General features: G+C 51.9%; 1 protein-coding gene across 1 annotated transcript in view; it reads right to left on the bottom strand.

The window, feature by feature from the left end:
• Positions 1-12,942, bottom strand: part of Sdk2 (sidekick cell adhesion molecule 2) — a 157,225-nt gene that overhangs the window by 90,212 nt on the left and 54,071 nt on the right. The window contains exons 5-9 of the mRNA XM_041635933.1: positions 5,580-5,691; positions 4,023-4,213; positions 3,788-3,871; positions 922-1,116; positions 203-319 (exon numbers count right to left, since the gene is read on the bottom strand). Coding sequence (XP_041491867.1) covers positions 203-319; positions 922-1,116; positions 3,788-3,871; positions 4,023-4,213; positions 5,580-5,691 — 699 coding nt within the window. The remainder of the gene's footprint in view (positions 1-202; positions 320-921; positions 1,117-3,787; positions 3,872-4,022; positions 4,214-5,579; positions 5,692-12,942) is intronic.

Genomic DNA, 12,942 nt, shown 5'->3' with positions numbered 1-12,942 from the left:
GATGTAAGAGGTCTTGGGTCTGGCCTTGGAGAGAGAGAGAGACAGAAAAACACAGAGCAACATGGTTTGTGAAGATGGGTGGTACATTGTACAGCCTTCCCAATTATACACATGGAACTCGATTTGCCTAGCTCCTGAAATGAGATTTGTGCTGTCCTCGACCGTCACATGGCTATGCCCTCTGAATGTCCGTCCCATTTACCTTTCTGCCAAGTGATAGCAGGTCGCGGTGCCCCCGAGGTCTCACACGCCAGGACCACCGACATTCCGTCAATCACCGTACTGTCAAGGGGGCCCCTGGTGATATTAGGGGCAATGCCTGTAGAGGAAGACAGCAGGATCTATTAACCTAGGAAGAGACCTAACCAGGGGCCAGAAGCTCCGAGCCCACAAAAAGATGGGCCCTCTCCTCCATCCGCTGGCCTTGGTGTTACAGGGTCTTTTGCAGGGAGGCCTATGAGAGGTCTAGATGCACCTGTCAGGATAGCTCTGCCTTCTGGAACCTCAGGCCTCCACTGAGGGGAAACCGAGAGCCCAGGGGGCAGCTTACACCCTCAGTGACAAAGTCAGTAGGACTTGACCTCCAGTGAACACGCAGTAGCTTGTCTAAGAATGCAAAGTTGAGAGCTGCCTTCGTGCTGGGGCTCCAGGACCCTGGGGGACTCCTGTGTCTTGACACAGCAAATGGGATTGGCTCTTCTCCAAGGGCATCAGGAATCCTAGGACCTCTGAAGATGGTCACGAGGGAGCAGGGTTCCCTTTCCTCTGGCAAAATGCGGTGCTGAAAGGACCCGATGAGCTGGTGCCACAAGGGATAGGCTCCTCTCCTAGTGCGGTCCCGACCCACCGTACTCCTCAGCAGTGGGGAGGGACACTGTGCCTCATGGGGCAGCTCAGGGGCAGCACAGGGAGGGCACTTACTGGTGACGGCCAGGTAGGTGGAGGTCTGCGCCTCTCCAGCGGCATTGTGGGCGAAGCACTGGAGCATGCCGGTGTCATCGGGCAGCAGGCCGCTGATCTGCAGGCTGCCATCGCTGCGCTGCTTGAAGCGGGCCAACTTCTCCACCTCCACCAATGCAGCATCCTTGTACCAGGTGATAGAGGGAGGTGGCACCCCTGTAGGAGGCCAGGGCCACCGTCAGCCACTATGTCCCCTTGTCTGCAGGAGGTCCTAGGGCGCTTTGCTTTCTAGAAGCTTCTCCTAGACATTGATTTTAGGGAGTTTGTTCTTGGAAAACTCTCAAGACTTTTGGCATACAGAAGAGATTTTTCAGAAAATTAAAATTTCTTAGAATCAGTCTTCCACAGAAATGCTTCACTGGCGATTTTTTTTTTAGAGGGGAGGTTCATTATTATTGTCGTTTAAATGTTTATGTACCATTACGGGGAGAGGGCAAGCATGTGCCACTGCACGTATGTGGAGGCCAGAGGACAGCTTTGTGAGGTTAGTTTTCTCCTTTATGTAGGTTCCAGGCATTGAACCCAGATTGTCAGGGTTTTTTTTTTTTTTTTGGCAAGCACCTTTACCCAAAGAGGCATCCCATCTGCTTCCATTATATTAAGTCTTGCATTTTAAATTATGTGCGTGCTTGCGCTTGTGCGCGTGTATGTGTGTGTGTGTGCCCAAAGTAGCCAGAGGCATCCATCCCACCCAGACCTGGAGATGTAGGTGGTAAGAATCCTGATGTGAATCCTGGGAACTGAACCCAGGTCCTTGGCATAAGTAGTATGAACTTTTAACCTCTGAGCTATTAATAATAATAATTATTACTATTATTATATGTATTTATGTGTATGAGTATTCTTCCTACTTGTATGTATTACATCATATATGTAACTGGTGCACATAGGGTTCAGAAGAGGACATCTGGAATTATGGGTCCTTGTGAATTACCATGTATATGGGTGCTGGGAGTCAAACCTAGGTCCCCTGCAAGAGCAACAATGGCTCTTAACTGCCAGTCATCTCTTCAGGCCCTATTGTTATTTTTGAGACAGAGATTTATGTAGCCCAGGCTTCCCATGAACTCTCAAAGTAGCCAAGGATGACCTTGACTTTCTGATCCTCCTGCCTTGACCTCCCAAGAGCTAGTATTACAAAGGGTGTGTGATACCACGCCTGGTTTATACAGTGCTGGGGATTAAAGCAGGGTTTTGCCCATGCTATGCAAACACTGCCAACTGAGCAAACTCTCCATCCCTGGCTTCGCATTCATTGACTTCTACATCTTCATTATTATTATTCTTACGTATTTTGGACAAGGTCCTGCTCGATAGCCCAGGTTGTCTTGGAAGTCACTATAGCCCAGGCTAGCCTTGGACTCATGTCAACCCTCTCTCCTTAGCCTCTTGAGCAGGGATGGCAGGTGTGGTTTTAATTTTTTACTGTAATGCTTAGCTCAGCCTTCTGTATATTGTGCTAACCCCCATGCCACTCCCAAACCCCTGACAATGGAGCCCAGGTGGAGAAGCAGGCAGAGAGGCTTCTGTCCTGTGGCAGGTGCCCAGAAGTCCCATCTCTGGTCTTCACACAGAGGAAGATGGATGTCTTCATCCTTTGGTCTGGTTCTTTCTCCTCATGGATGTCTCTTGGTTCTCCCAAAGTCCCCTTCATCCTCCCTCCCTCTGACTCTGCTCAAACTTGACTTCCCCAGGGGCATTCTACACTCTCAAGGGGCAGCCACAGCTCTGCACCCACCCCCTGCACCCTCCCACCCTGCAGTTCATCACCACCGTGCTTCATCCATTGGACAACACCGATTCCCTGCTATTCATTGCAACATGATGGGGGATCAGGGTGTGGCTTACAATCGACAGCTTGTCATGATTTAATTGGCAGCCTTTTTTCTTTCTTAGTGGCACATAAAATAAGGGGGCACCTCACGGCTCGTGGCATTTTGAATGAGATGAAATAAGGCATCTTTATTTGTTTATTGGTTTCTTCATCTCTTTGCAAATATGTACGCTGGAAAACAGGAGGGATCTGGCTACATGGTTCATCTGTGGACGCAGCCTGGCTTACTCCCCTTGGGTGGCCAAGAGTGAGTGACCCTGCTGAGATTAGGCGGCAGCAGTGTCCACCTGCCACTCCTCTGTTCCCACAGGTCCTCGTCTTTGCCTCTGCCCAAGGGTCTCAGGAGAGCTGCAGCTCCGCAAACCCCTCTACGCTACTTGGGCCATATCTACTCCCTGGCTCAGGATTCTCTATTCTCTGGGCAGCCTGGAACTCACAGCAATTCTCCTGCCTCAGCCACTGGCTGCTAGGATGCTTCAGCTCTGACACTCCAAGCAACAGTACCCTTTTACTCTCTATCCCCTGATTATAGCTGCCTTTAGGCTCGGCTCTGTCAGGATGGGGACAGTGAGCATGGGAAACTGCGGGTTAAGTAGGACCAGCAGGGAGAGGACCAAGCCAGGCAACCCCCACCTCAAATGGGCTGAGTGGGTGACACTCATTCAGGTAAGACACACGAGGTCTGCGGATGCTGGCAAAATGGTGATTCGGCATTGTCTACAACTCTCAAATTATGGGCAATTTGGGTCTGTCACCTGTCCTGAAATTACGGTAATTTGGGCTCATTTGTAACCCTGGAGTTACGTGGGTTGATTTGCAGCCCGAGATTACGGTAATTTGGCTGTTTGTTTCCTGGGTGCCAGCACCTAGCCAGCCTGTCACTGTTTAGGGATGTGGTCTGAAGAGGGAGGTGGGGCTTAAAGATGTCTTGACAGGGGTGGGAGAGGCTGGAGGTCTGGGGTCCTTGTTCCCTCACCCCTGCCTCTGTGTTACCTTTGGCTCGACAGGGGATGTCCACCACCTTCTCCATCTCTGCTGTGATGTGTCTCTCGGGCTCTTTGACAAACTGAGGGGGCTCTGCCAAGGAAGGACCAGGAGACAGGATTAGAGGCTTATTGCTTTTATATTTAGCCACGGTGGAGATGGCAGCTGGCCACACCTGCTGTGGTCTCTGCTTGCTCCTTCCTTCTCCCACAGCAGATGAGCCCCAGTACTTTCCCTGACTTACCCAGCACCGAGAGGTAGGCTCCCCTGGTGACGGGGGCCACACTGCTACTGCGCAGCACGGCCTCGCACTGGTAGTAGCCGGCGTCGCTGACAGTGGGGTTGGTGATGGTGAGCCTGCGGTTGTAATCACTGATACCGTTGGAGAGCAGGGCCCCGTCTTTCTTCCAGACGATGTGCAGCTTGATCAGAGGCCTAGGGGACCAGGGAAGCAAAGCCGCCCTCAGACAAGGGTGTCTGGAAGGCGATGGGGGGCAGTAGGGCAAGTATGGTAAGGAGCAGGATGGAGCTGGCTAGCACCTTGTCACTTCCTAGTGGAAGGAAGCTTTAAGACAAGTTCCTAAAATGCCTTGAAGATCAGCTTTCCCATCTGTAGGATGGGGGCAACTGTAGCAGCCCTGAGTGACAGGGGAGCCTGTCAGTCACGGACAATGCTCCCAACAGGGCCGGTACACAGTGGTAGCTGCACACACAGCTCTGAAAGAGCCTGTCCCACAGCTCAGCTCTCCCAGGGCCCACACCTTCCCTTCTTTTAATATGTGACCTAAAATTCATGGAGGGTGAGGGGAAATGATAAGGAGAGATCCGACACAAGGGCAGACAGACAAACCCACCCTTATCTTTGAGAGGTAAGGAGAGTTCAGCTCCCTTCCCACCACCATGGATCCCTGTACTCCAAACTCCAGGGACCTGGTTTGCTAGTTCCTAGTGGTTCCTAAGGATGGAACTCCCCATGTGGGGTGGGGCTAGCTATTTGGGGCACTCAGAATCTTCCAGAAAAATCCTCTGGAATCCTCAGTTGGAGGGACTGGGACTGTCAGTCTAATTCTCCAGCCACAACATGACTTGACCTCCACTGGGTACCCAGGCAGGACAGGCTGCAGTCAGGACACCCCCTGCGTGTCCTGTGTGTCATGACACACTCATAGACGAGCACACTGAGGCCCCTCATGGAGCAGGAAGCTGGGGCTTCCAGGGGAACTGGCTTCAGCTCAGCCCTGCTTTTGGCCACATGGTGTGTGGAGTGCCTGCCCTTTCTGGGCTGTAGGGCTCTTGGCACCCAAGTCATGTTGGGGGGAAAAGAGGCCCCATGGAAAGTTCTCATCACACAGTCAGTCCTCTTAGGAGGAAGCTCAGAGACGATCTAACAGTCTCCTCTGTGGGAACTGGTGAGACACAATATACCTTACAAAGTCCATGTTGGGCTCACCTTGTGTGTCATCTACCATACACGACCCACTTCTATGTACCCCGCATACATAAGGGTTCTGAGGGACCGTCTTCCCCTCTCTGGACCACTCTGTGTTAGGAGCACAGAGATCCACCCTCTGGCTCCACAGCCTGGGCAAAATCTATCTCCCACCAACTCCCCATGGCTGGCTCTTTTTCCTTGGACACCCAAGACTAAGGAACACAGTTGAGCGTGTCTGGCACTCTGGAGCTACATTGTTCACCTGCCATCCCTCCTGCTCTCACGGGTCTTCGTCTGACCGGGCTCCCAGACCCTCCCCAAAGACAACTGCGCTCCTGGCTCCACTTCAGCCAAAGAAGCGCCACCCACCTGGCATTTGCCACACACTCCATGGTCACCTCCGAGGTTCCGGCCACAACACTAGTGTTCTTGGGTGGGATGATGATGGTTGGCGCGATGGGGTCAGCAGGTCCCCCGACATCTGAGAAGAGGTCACGTATTAGGAGGGTGGAGTCAGAGAGCCCGTCTCTGCCTGCCCATGCGCTACACAGAGGCTTTGGTCCTCAGAGCACAGAGTAGGTGGCGATACAGGAAGTCCCATAGCTGTACCTCTGGGCAGACTTGGGACTGCCCTCTTCCTTTCCTCATGAGTCTAAGTGTCAGGGGAGCTCTGGGGGGCGGGGAGTCCTTTGCTCTCAGAGGCCTGCAAGTCAGCCACACCCTTCCACTCACTACTCCCCTCAAAAATACTCCTCCTGGCCCAATTCCGCCTTACTGACCCTACTTTGCCATTCATCCTTGACCCCTGTACCAGACCCCACACATTCTACACCCAACACAGCAGCGTCCGGTCCCTCCCGGGTGGAGAACACAGTCTTCCAAGCAAAGCGGCTGCCATCTTCCTCAGATCAGCAGCATGGGCTTGCAAGAGTTCATTAGACTCCTGTCTGTGGATGGTTGAGATTCCCTCAGAGAAGGAAGGGGTGGGGAGAGACTGCACTCTCACCTGAGATTCTGGCTGCTCCTCTTAGCCATCTGTCTGCAATTAAGCCCTAATTTCAGGAGGCTTCAAGTTCGGGTGGTGGTAGAGCTTACTCTGTGGGCTTGAAGCTACATGGCTGTGGGGGAAGCCAATAACATGCGGGGTGAAGACACTCCAATATGGCTGCTTTGGGGTTTCCAAGCCCCTTTCCATAGCTCCTCTCCCAAGCTCTGTAAGTAAGTCTGGTAAACTCATTGGTACCCTGGTATTGTGGTTTGGATGAGTAACGTCTTCCGCACGCTCACACATTTGAACTCTTGGCCCTCAGTTGGTGGTACTGTTGGGGAGGTTATGGGAACTTTGCTGAAGGAAGTATGCACTGGGGGTGGGCTACGAGAGTTTACACCCTTGCCCATCTTTGAGCTTGCTCTACTTAACGTTTGAGCGGAAAGAGTGATGGATGCTCTTTTAGCTTCTTGCCCCGGCTGCCTGCGGCCATGGCTCCTTGCCCTGGCTGCCTGCGGCCATGGCTCCCTGCCATCATGGACTCTCCCTCTGAGACCGGAAGTCAAAAGTGTTTTACCAGAGCAATGAAAAACAACTAGTACACCTGGGCGGACGGGGGGGCTTGGATGTAATTCTACTTTGGCATGTCATTTACACCTTATAATGAAGCGGGAGGCATTTACATCTCTTCAGGGAAGAGATTCTCCCACTAGTCTCCTCCCCTGCTTCAGGGCCACTCGGCAGCTATGGATGTGACTTCACTTGGAAACAGGGTCTTTGCAGGTGTAACTGAGATCATGGTATTGCATTGGGATGGGCTCTCCATCCAATGGAACGGCATCCTTCTGCACAGGAATTGGGGACTCCAGATACAAGACCCACTTGGGAGAAGCCAAGTAAAGGTGGAAGTGGAGACTGGAGCCAAGAAGGGAATGCCACAGATGCCACCAGCTGCAAGCAGCGGAGGAGGCTGTGGTGATCCCTAAAGCCCCCTGAGAGAGAATGGGGACCTACTGACCCCTTGGCTTCCGATTTTACCTCCAGACCCACCAAAAAAGTCTGTTCTTATGCTAAAAATTCTTCATGTGGTGGCATGTTGTTATGGTGACCACATGGGACCAGTCCAGATGTTGGCATGGGAGCTGAGGTGGTGCTGGCTGTGGGCTTGTGTCTCCTGATGGTTCATGTGTTGGGGTTCTATTGCTGACATGATAGCTTTGGAGCTGAGCCTGTAGAGCTGATGAGATTGGCTAGGGTTGGGAGGGTGTGACCTCCACCATGGGATTGGTACCTTCAGCCTCTCTTGTTCCCTTCCCGTCCCCCTCTTCTCAGTATCTCTTATCTCTTGCCTCTTTCTTCTCTATCTCTGTCACCTTTCTCTGCTGTGTTACCATTCCTCTCTCTCTCTTCCTCCCTTCTCAGTCTGTTTCTCTCTCCCTCCCTCTTTCCCTTCCTCTCTTCTTCAGCCACACGAGGACACAATGAATGAGCAGGCAACAGGTCCCTGTCAGGAATCATGTCCTTACCAGCTCTGCCATGTGCCTCCCCGACCTTGGTCTCTAACTTCGGACCCGTGACAGTATGAATGATCACAGCTTAAGGCTGAGCATATGGCTTTGTCACAGCCCCTGAGCTGATGCTTAGTCCTGGCAGCCACTACGTCTCCAGCACGGGACATGCACACGCTGGTCGGGAGGTGTGCAAACACACTTGTGTGACTGACGAACTGCCACAGCTGCCGATGTCACTGTCGGTCTTCCAGGACACAGGACGGAAATGAATGAGAGCTTCCCCGAGAGAGCTTATGAAATCAAAGGCGAAGAAACACCCCTGCTGTGTGGACAGGGTGGTGTCATGGCCGTTCTGTGTACTCTGGGCCCTGCCAGAGGCGCCCGGCTCCTCTTTAGGGGGTCAGCACAGGCCCAGCACTGCCTATAGCCTTGGCATCCACTCTGCACCTGTTCCTAGCTCTTAAAATACACCCTGAGAGGACTTTTTTTCTTGCGCGACAAATCTATCTAGTTGGCCCCCTTCCAGGACTCTTTAGAGGGAGACGGCTGTGACAGCTTGTACAGGTGTAGGTGTGGGGGTATCCTCTGTGGGCCAGGAGGGGGGCACATCCTATCCTTGTTGCCACTGTGAGCCACCGTGGCCAGCCCCAGGCAGGTTTCCTGAGCTGAGCTCTCGGCCTTGTTAGAAACAGCCGAGGAAGAATAGGAATAAAATGTAAAAATAAAGTAAAATGAAGGGGCAAGGAGGCGGCATATAAAGCAGAGTAATTGCAACAATATAAAGCCTCATGTAGGTGCCATAAAGTGCGATCGGATTGAAAGCTGCTGATATAGCTGAATCCATAAACGTGTGCTCTAAGTTGTTTATTACATGCCCGCGCGCAGGTACCATGGCCCAGATTAATGGGCCACACCGAGGAGACAGACTGTTAGAGTCCAAGTTTGTGCTGCTGGCCTGATAAACAGACAGCCTGGAGGAAGGCGAGTTACGGGGAGGTAGAGATTAAATAACGAGGCCTGCCAGCGTGACACCAGGACAGCCTACGGGGCTGGAGGGGAATCGTGCTTGCTGAGGACCCTTGGTACAGGGAGGGGGCTTGCTCTGTCCCCGGTCTCTCTCTCTCTCTCTCTCTCTCTCTCTCTCTCTCTCTCTCTCTCTCTCTCTCTGTGTGTGTATGTGTGTGTGTGTGTGTGTGTGAGAGAGAGAGAGAGAGAGAGAGAGAGAGAGAGAGAAGAGAGAAAAGAGAAGAGGAGAGGAGTGACAGAGATCTATTTCACTCAGTTTTCTCAGGACAAAGGGGTAATAAAAGTCATTTTATTGGGGCCTGGGATATAGCTCAGAGGATAGAGTCGTTGCCTAGCATGCAGGAGGCTCTGGGTTCAGTTTCCAATGTGGTAGCTGGGAGAAGTAGCAGAGCTAGGGGACAGTAGTGGGCATGGAGGCTTGAGCCTTTATTCCCAGTGCCTGGGAGGCAGAGGTAGGTGGATCTCGGTGAGTTTGAGGCTAGCCTGGTCTACAGCGCGAGTTTCAGGCTAGCCAGGGCTACTATATGGTGAGATCCTGTCTCAAAACCATGACTAGGTGTGGCAGCACATTGTAATCCCAGTAGGCATGAGGTAGGAAGGTCAGGAGTTTAAGGTTATCCTGAGCTACTACTGAGTTCAAGGTCAAGTATGGGCTGTAGGAGACCCTGTCTGAACAACAACAACAGCCCCAAAACCAAAAAATTAAAATAATCACTAGAGCTAGGCTAGGTGATGTAAGCTTATTATCATTGCTGCTTGGTGGGGGTGGAGGGTGGGGGTGAGGAGGATGAAGACTGAACCAAGAAGACAGAGAATTCAAGGCCAACCTGTGTAACCCAGCAAGACCCTGTCTCAAAATAAAAACTAAGAGGAACTAGGGAGCACAGTTCAGGTATCTCTGGGTTCTGGGATCAATTTCTAGTACTGAAAAAAAAATGGTAGCACTTGTCTGGGCGGTGTGAATTCAGGTCCCCGCTCAACATGTCTTGCTTGGTGGATATCAGGAATGGGGAATTCCCACATAGAGAGGTGGTAGAATCTGTCCTCCTGGAGAGGAAAGCTGGGAGTCTCACCAATACCAGCACGTTAGTGACCTAAGGATGCCTACGGCAAGGGCTGGAAGGAGCTGCTCAGCTGGTCCAGTAAGCGTGCGCAAAGTAGGCACTCAGTGAAGTTAGTCCTCCTGGCAACAGCCTACCCGCGTTGGGAAGAGCTGCCCCCATCACCCCACAGCTGAGTGTTGGGCCTTGGGCTTATACTGAGAGGTGGGAGTTACAGAGCCTCAAGGGTTCCCAACTGATAGAGAGATAGCCATGCTCAGCCTTTAAGGGATAAGTGTATGGGGGTGGGTGTACGGCTTCAGAGAAGTTCCTAGACTTGGGGGGTCTTGAGAGGAGAAAGAAGGGTGTTCTATAACAGAACTATGTATTCAAGGGTGTAGACACCACAGTGGTGGCACTCAGAGACAAGGAGCAGGGGAGGCAGAGTTCATGATCTTGGCTTGCTGGCCCTCCCCAGACCACTCCTTTTGGCCTGATGGAGGAAGGGCTCAGGGATTCTCATACATTACCCAGCCACACCCACCTGTGTTCCCCAGCACCATTCTTAGCACAGGGCAAACAAAAGGTGAGCGATGCCTCATGCTAGGAAGCCCATTTTCCATCCCTGCTGCTGTGGGGGTGAACCAGATTCGACTGGGGGATGCTGGGTTGGGTTGGGCTTGGTGGCTGAAGATATATGTGCCCAGCTGGGACAAGGGAATAAAGCCAACAGGTCTCAGTGATTGTCTAGTGGTGGAGGAAGAGGGCAAAAGGGTCATGATAGTTGAGAGGGAAGCCTAGTGATGGGACCCTTTATAGAACCGTGAGAAAGTCCAGGGAGAAACTAGGTTTCAAAGGGAGATGTGCTTGGGTTCTGTGGCATTGTTTGAGATGGTGAAGGAGATGTCTGGATGTCTGGAGATGTTCAGAGCTGCCAGGCTTGGGGCCTCCTGGTGTGGTCTTGGCATCGACTCATGGCATTCAGGAGTGAGGGATGAAGGCTGAGCCCGGACGCTGGGCTTTCTCACTTCCTGAAACAGGAAGTGGCGGTGTGGAAGGACCCATGAAAGTTGCAGAGTGTGGGATGCAGGCCCCTACAGTTCAGGAGATAGGGCCAGGCCAGGGGTGAGGGAATGGGGTGTCTAGGTGATAGGGGCTGGCATCCAAGATGGGAACAAGCAGAGAGAGGTAGCCTAGCTAGGGTGACTCTGACAGAGCCAGGGAGGGAGACATCGGTGGCCTGAGACTTGTGTTTTCCTCCTGATATGGACGGCATGAGAGTACAGTGGAGCCCAGGGCCCAGGCTTTGTCGCTACCCAGTGTGGGTCCCATGCCTGACTGTCAGGGATTAGGAAAACCCACTGGGAAGTGGATGATATGATTTCTTTGGTCTGTCCCCTCAGCTTTTGTCACCTGGGAAATGTGGATAATGGGAGCCGGTTACACGACCCAGCAGTGAGAGGCACATGATACCAGGTCTGAAGGAGAGAAGAGACTCCTTCAGGTTGTCTCTGAGTCCCGAGTGGGTGCTGTGGCATGTGTGCCCTCCAACAACTGTCATATAAAGTACGGATAATGGCAGTTTAACCATCTGCCACCGACGATGCCGTAAGAGGACGCCAGCAGCCCATCAGAGTGCCCAGAGCCCTGAGTCCTGAGGAAGCAGTGGAGGATAACGAAGGTGATGCCAGAAGCCACCAGGTATGGCTCGACTCACCGTTGTAGGATATACCTGGTCGTCCTGAGCTGTCTGCTGGGAGACTGTACTGAATCAGGGAGCCTGGCCGCCAGGTCTCCTGTGACCTCTTGTGAGGAGGCATAGAGCCCAGGCTCCAGAACGCATTCAATGTGTGCTGCATTCAACTCATGCTCTGGATAAAGGCTTAAAGACAGCCCTCAAGACCCCAACGCGGAATGGGCAGAAGCCAAGGCTTTAACTTTGGGGTTCTATGGGAACTCAGCTCATGCTTATGGGGTTCCTGCCACCAGTCAGGGTTGGGGAGGCAAGACCTGGCACCTGGGAGGGGCTGCTGATCTCGAGGAGGATTAGGGCCTCACAAGCATGGCTGGGATGGAAACTCAACAAGATGGCTCTGGAGTGTGCGGATCATAACATTTCCAGCAATCCTGGGATGCTGTGGTGGCTAGAACCACAGCAATCAAGCTATGACCTCTTAGGCAAGCCCAAACAGGGAGGACATCTCTCTGAGAACTCCTGATTTAAAGGGTTCCAGGGGCAAGGACGGATGGAGCTTGCCACATGAAAGCCATGTTGGATCCAGCAGCCTTAAACTATTTCTGTCACAGTGGCAACCAGGGACAGTTCCCTCCGTGCTCTTTCTCTCGGCACTGCTTCAGACATTACCATATAGTGGAAGTAGCCAGGCTCAGGGAACATGTGACTCACTTGGCCCCAGGAGCTTCAAGTGGGCATCAAAGGGCCATTAGCTCTTTCCTGAAAAGACTTGATGGACACAGACACCTGCTCATTTCCAACAATAGCTCTCCATCCTCAGAGCATCCAGGCCTCAAAGTCCAGGCCATCTAGCATGGTCCACGAGCCACGCATGCCCACCAAGCTCCTGCAATGTGGCTTGCGTCCCTTTGATTTAATGAGATTTAATTTTAACTAATTTACATTTAATTAAAAACAGAGTCCCCAATCCAGTTATTAGAGCACTTTTAAGTAGAAGTGGAAGAACTTTGGCGTAAGACTATATACCTTTATGGCTCTAAATCTGATGGAATCTAAATACAGATCACGTATTTCAGATGAAGATTTAGCATTCAAATTGAGATGCGCTTCAAGTGTAAGACACACAGAGATTTCACAGACTTAGCATGCAAAAAAAAAACCAATGTAAAATATCCTGCTAATATATTCTATTTTGATGGCATGCTAAAAGGATATTTTGGATACATCGGGTTAAATAAAACACATTAATAAAATGAATTCTGCTTATTCCTTTTTACTTTGTGAAAAATGAGGTAAGCCTCAATGTGGTGGTGTGTGCCTGCAATCCCAGTGCTCGAGAAGCAGAGGCAGGAAGATGGGGAGTTCAAGGCCAACCTCAACTACACAGGGAGTTCAAGGGCTATGTGAAATTCTGCCTCCATTCCCCCTCCCAAAAAAACCAACAAAAGCCAACACCCAAAAATAAAACGCA

The sequence above is a fragment of the Microtus oregoni genome, unplaced genomic scaffold (assembly GCF_018167655.1).
Source record: "Microtus oregoni isolate MIOR12 unplaced genomic scaffold, Mior012 000048F_ref0000485, whole genome shotgun sequence".
NCBI classification, from domain to species: Eukaryota; Metazoa; Chordata; class Mammalia; order Rodentia; family Cricetidae; genus Microtus; species Microtus oregoni.
The sequence above is the reverse complement of the archived record's forward strand: the minus strand, read 5'-3'. Positions and strand labels throughout refer to the sequence as shown.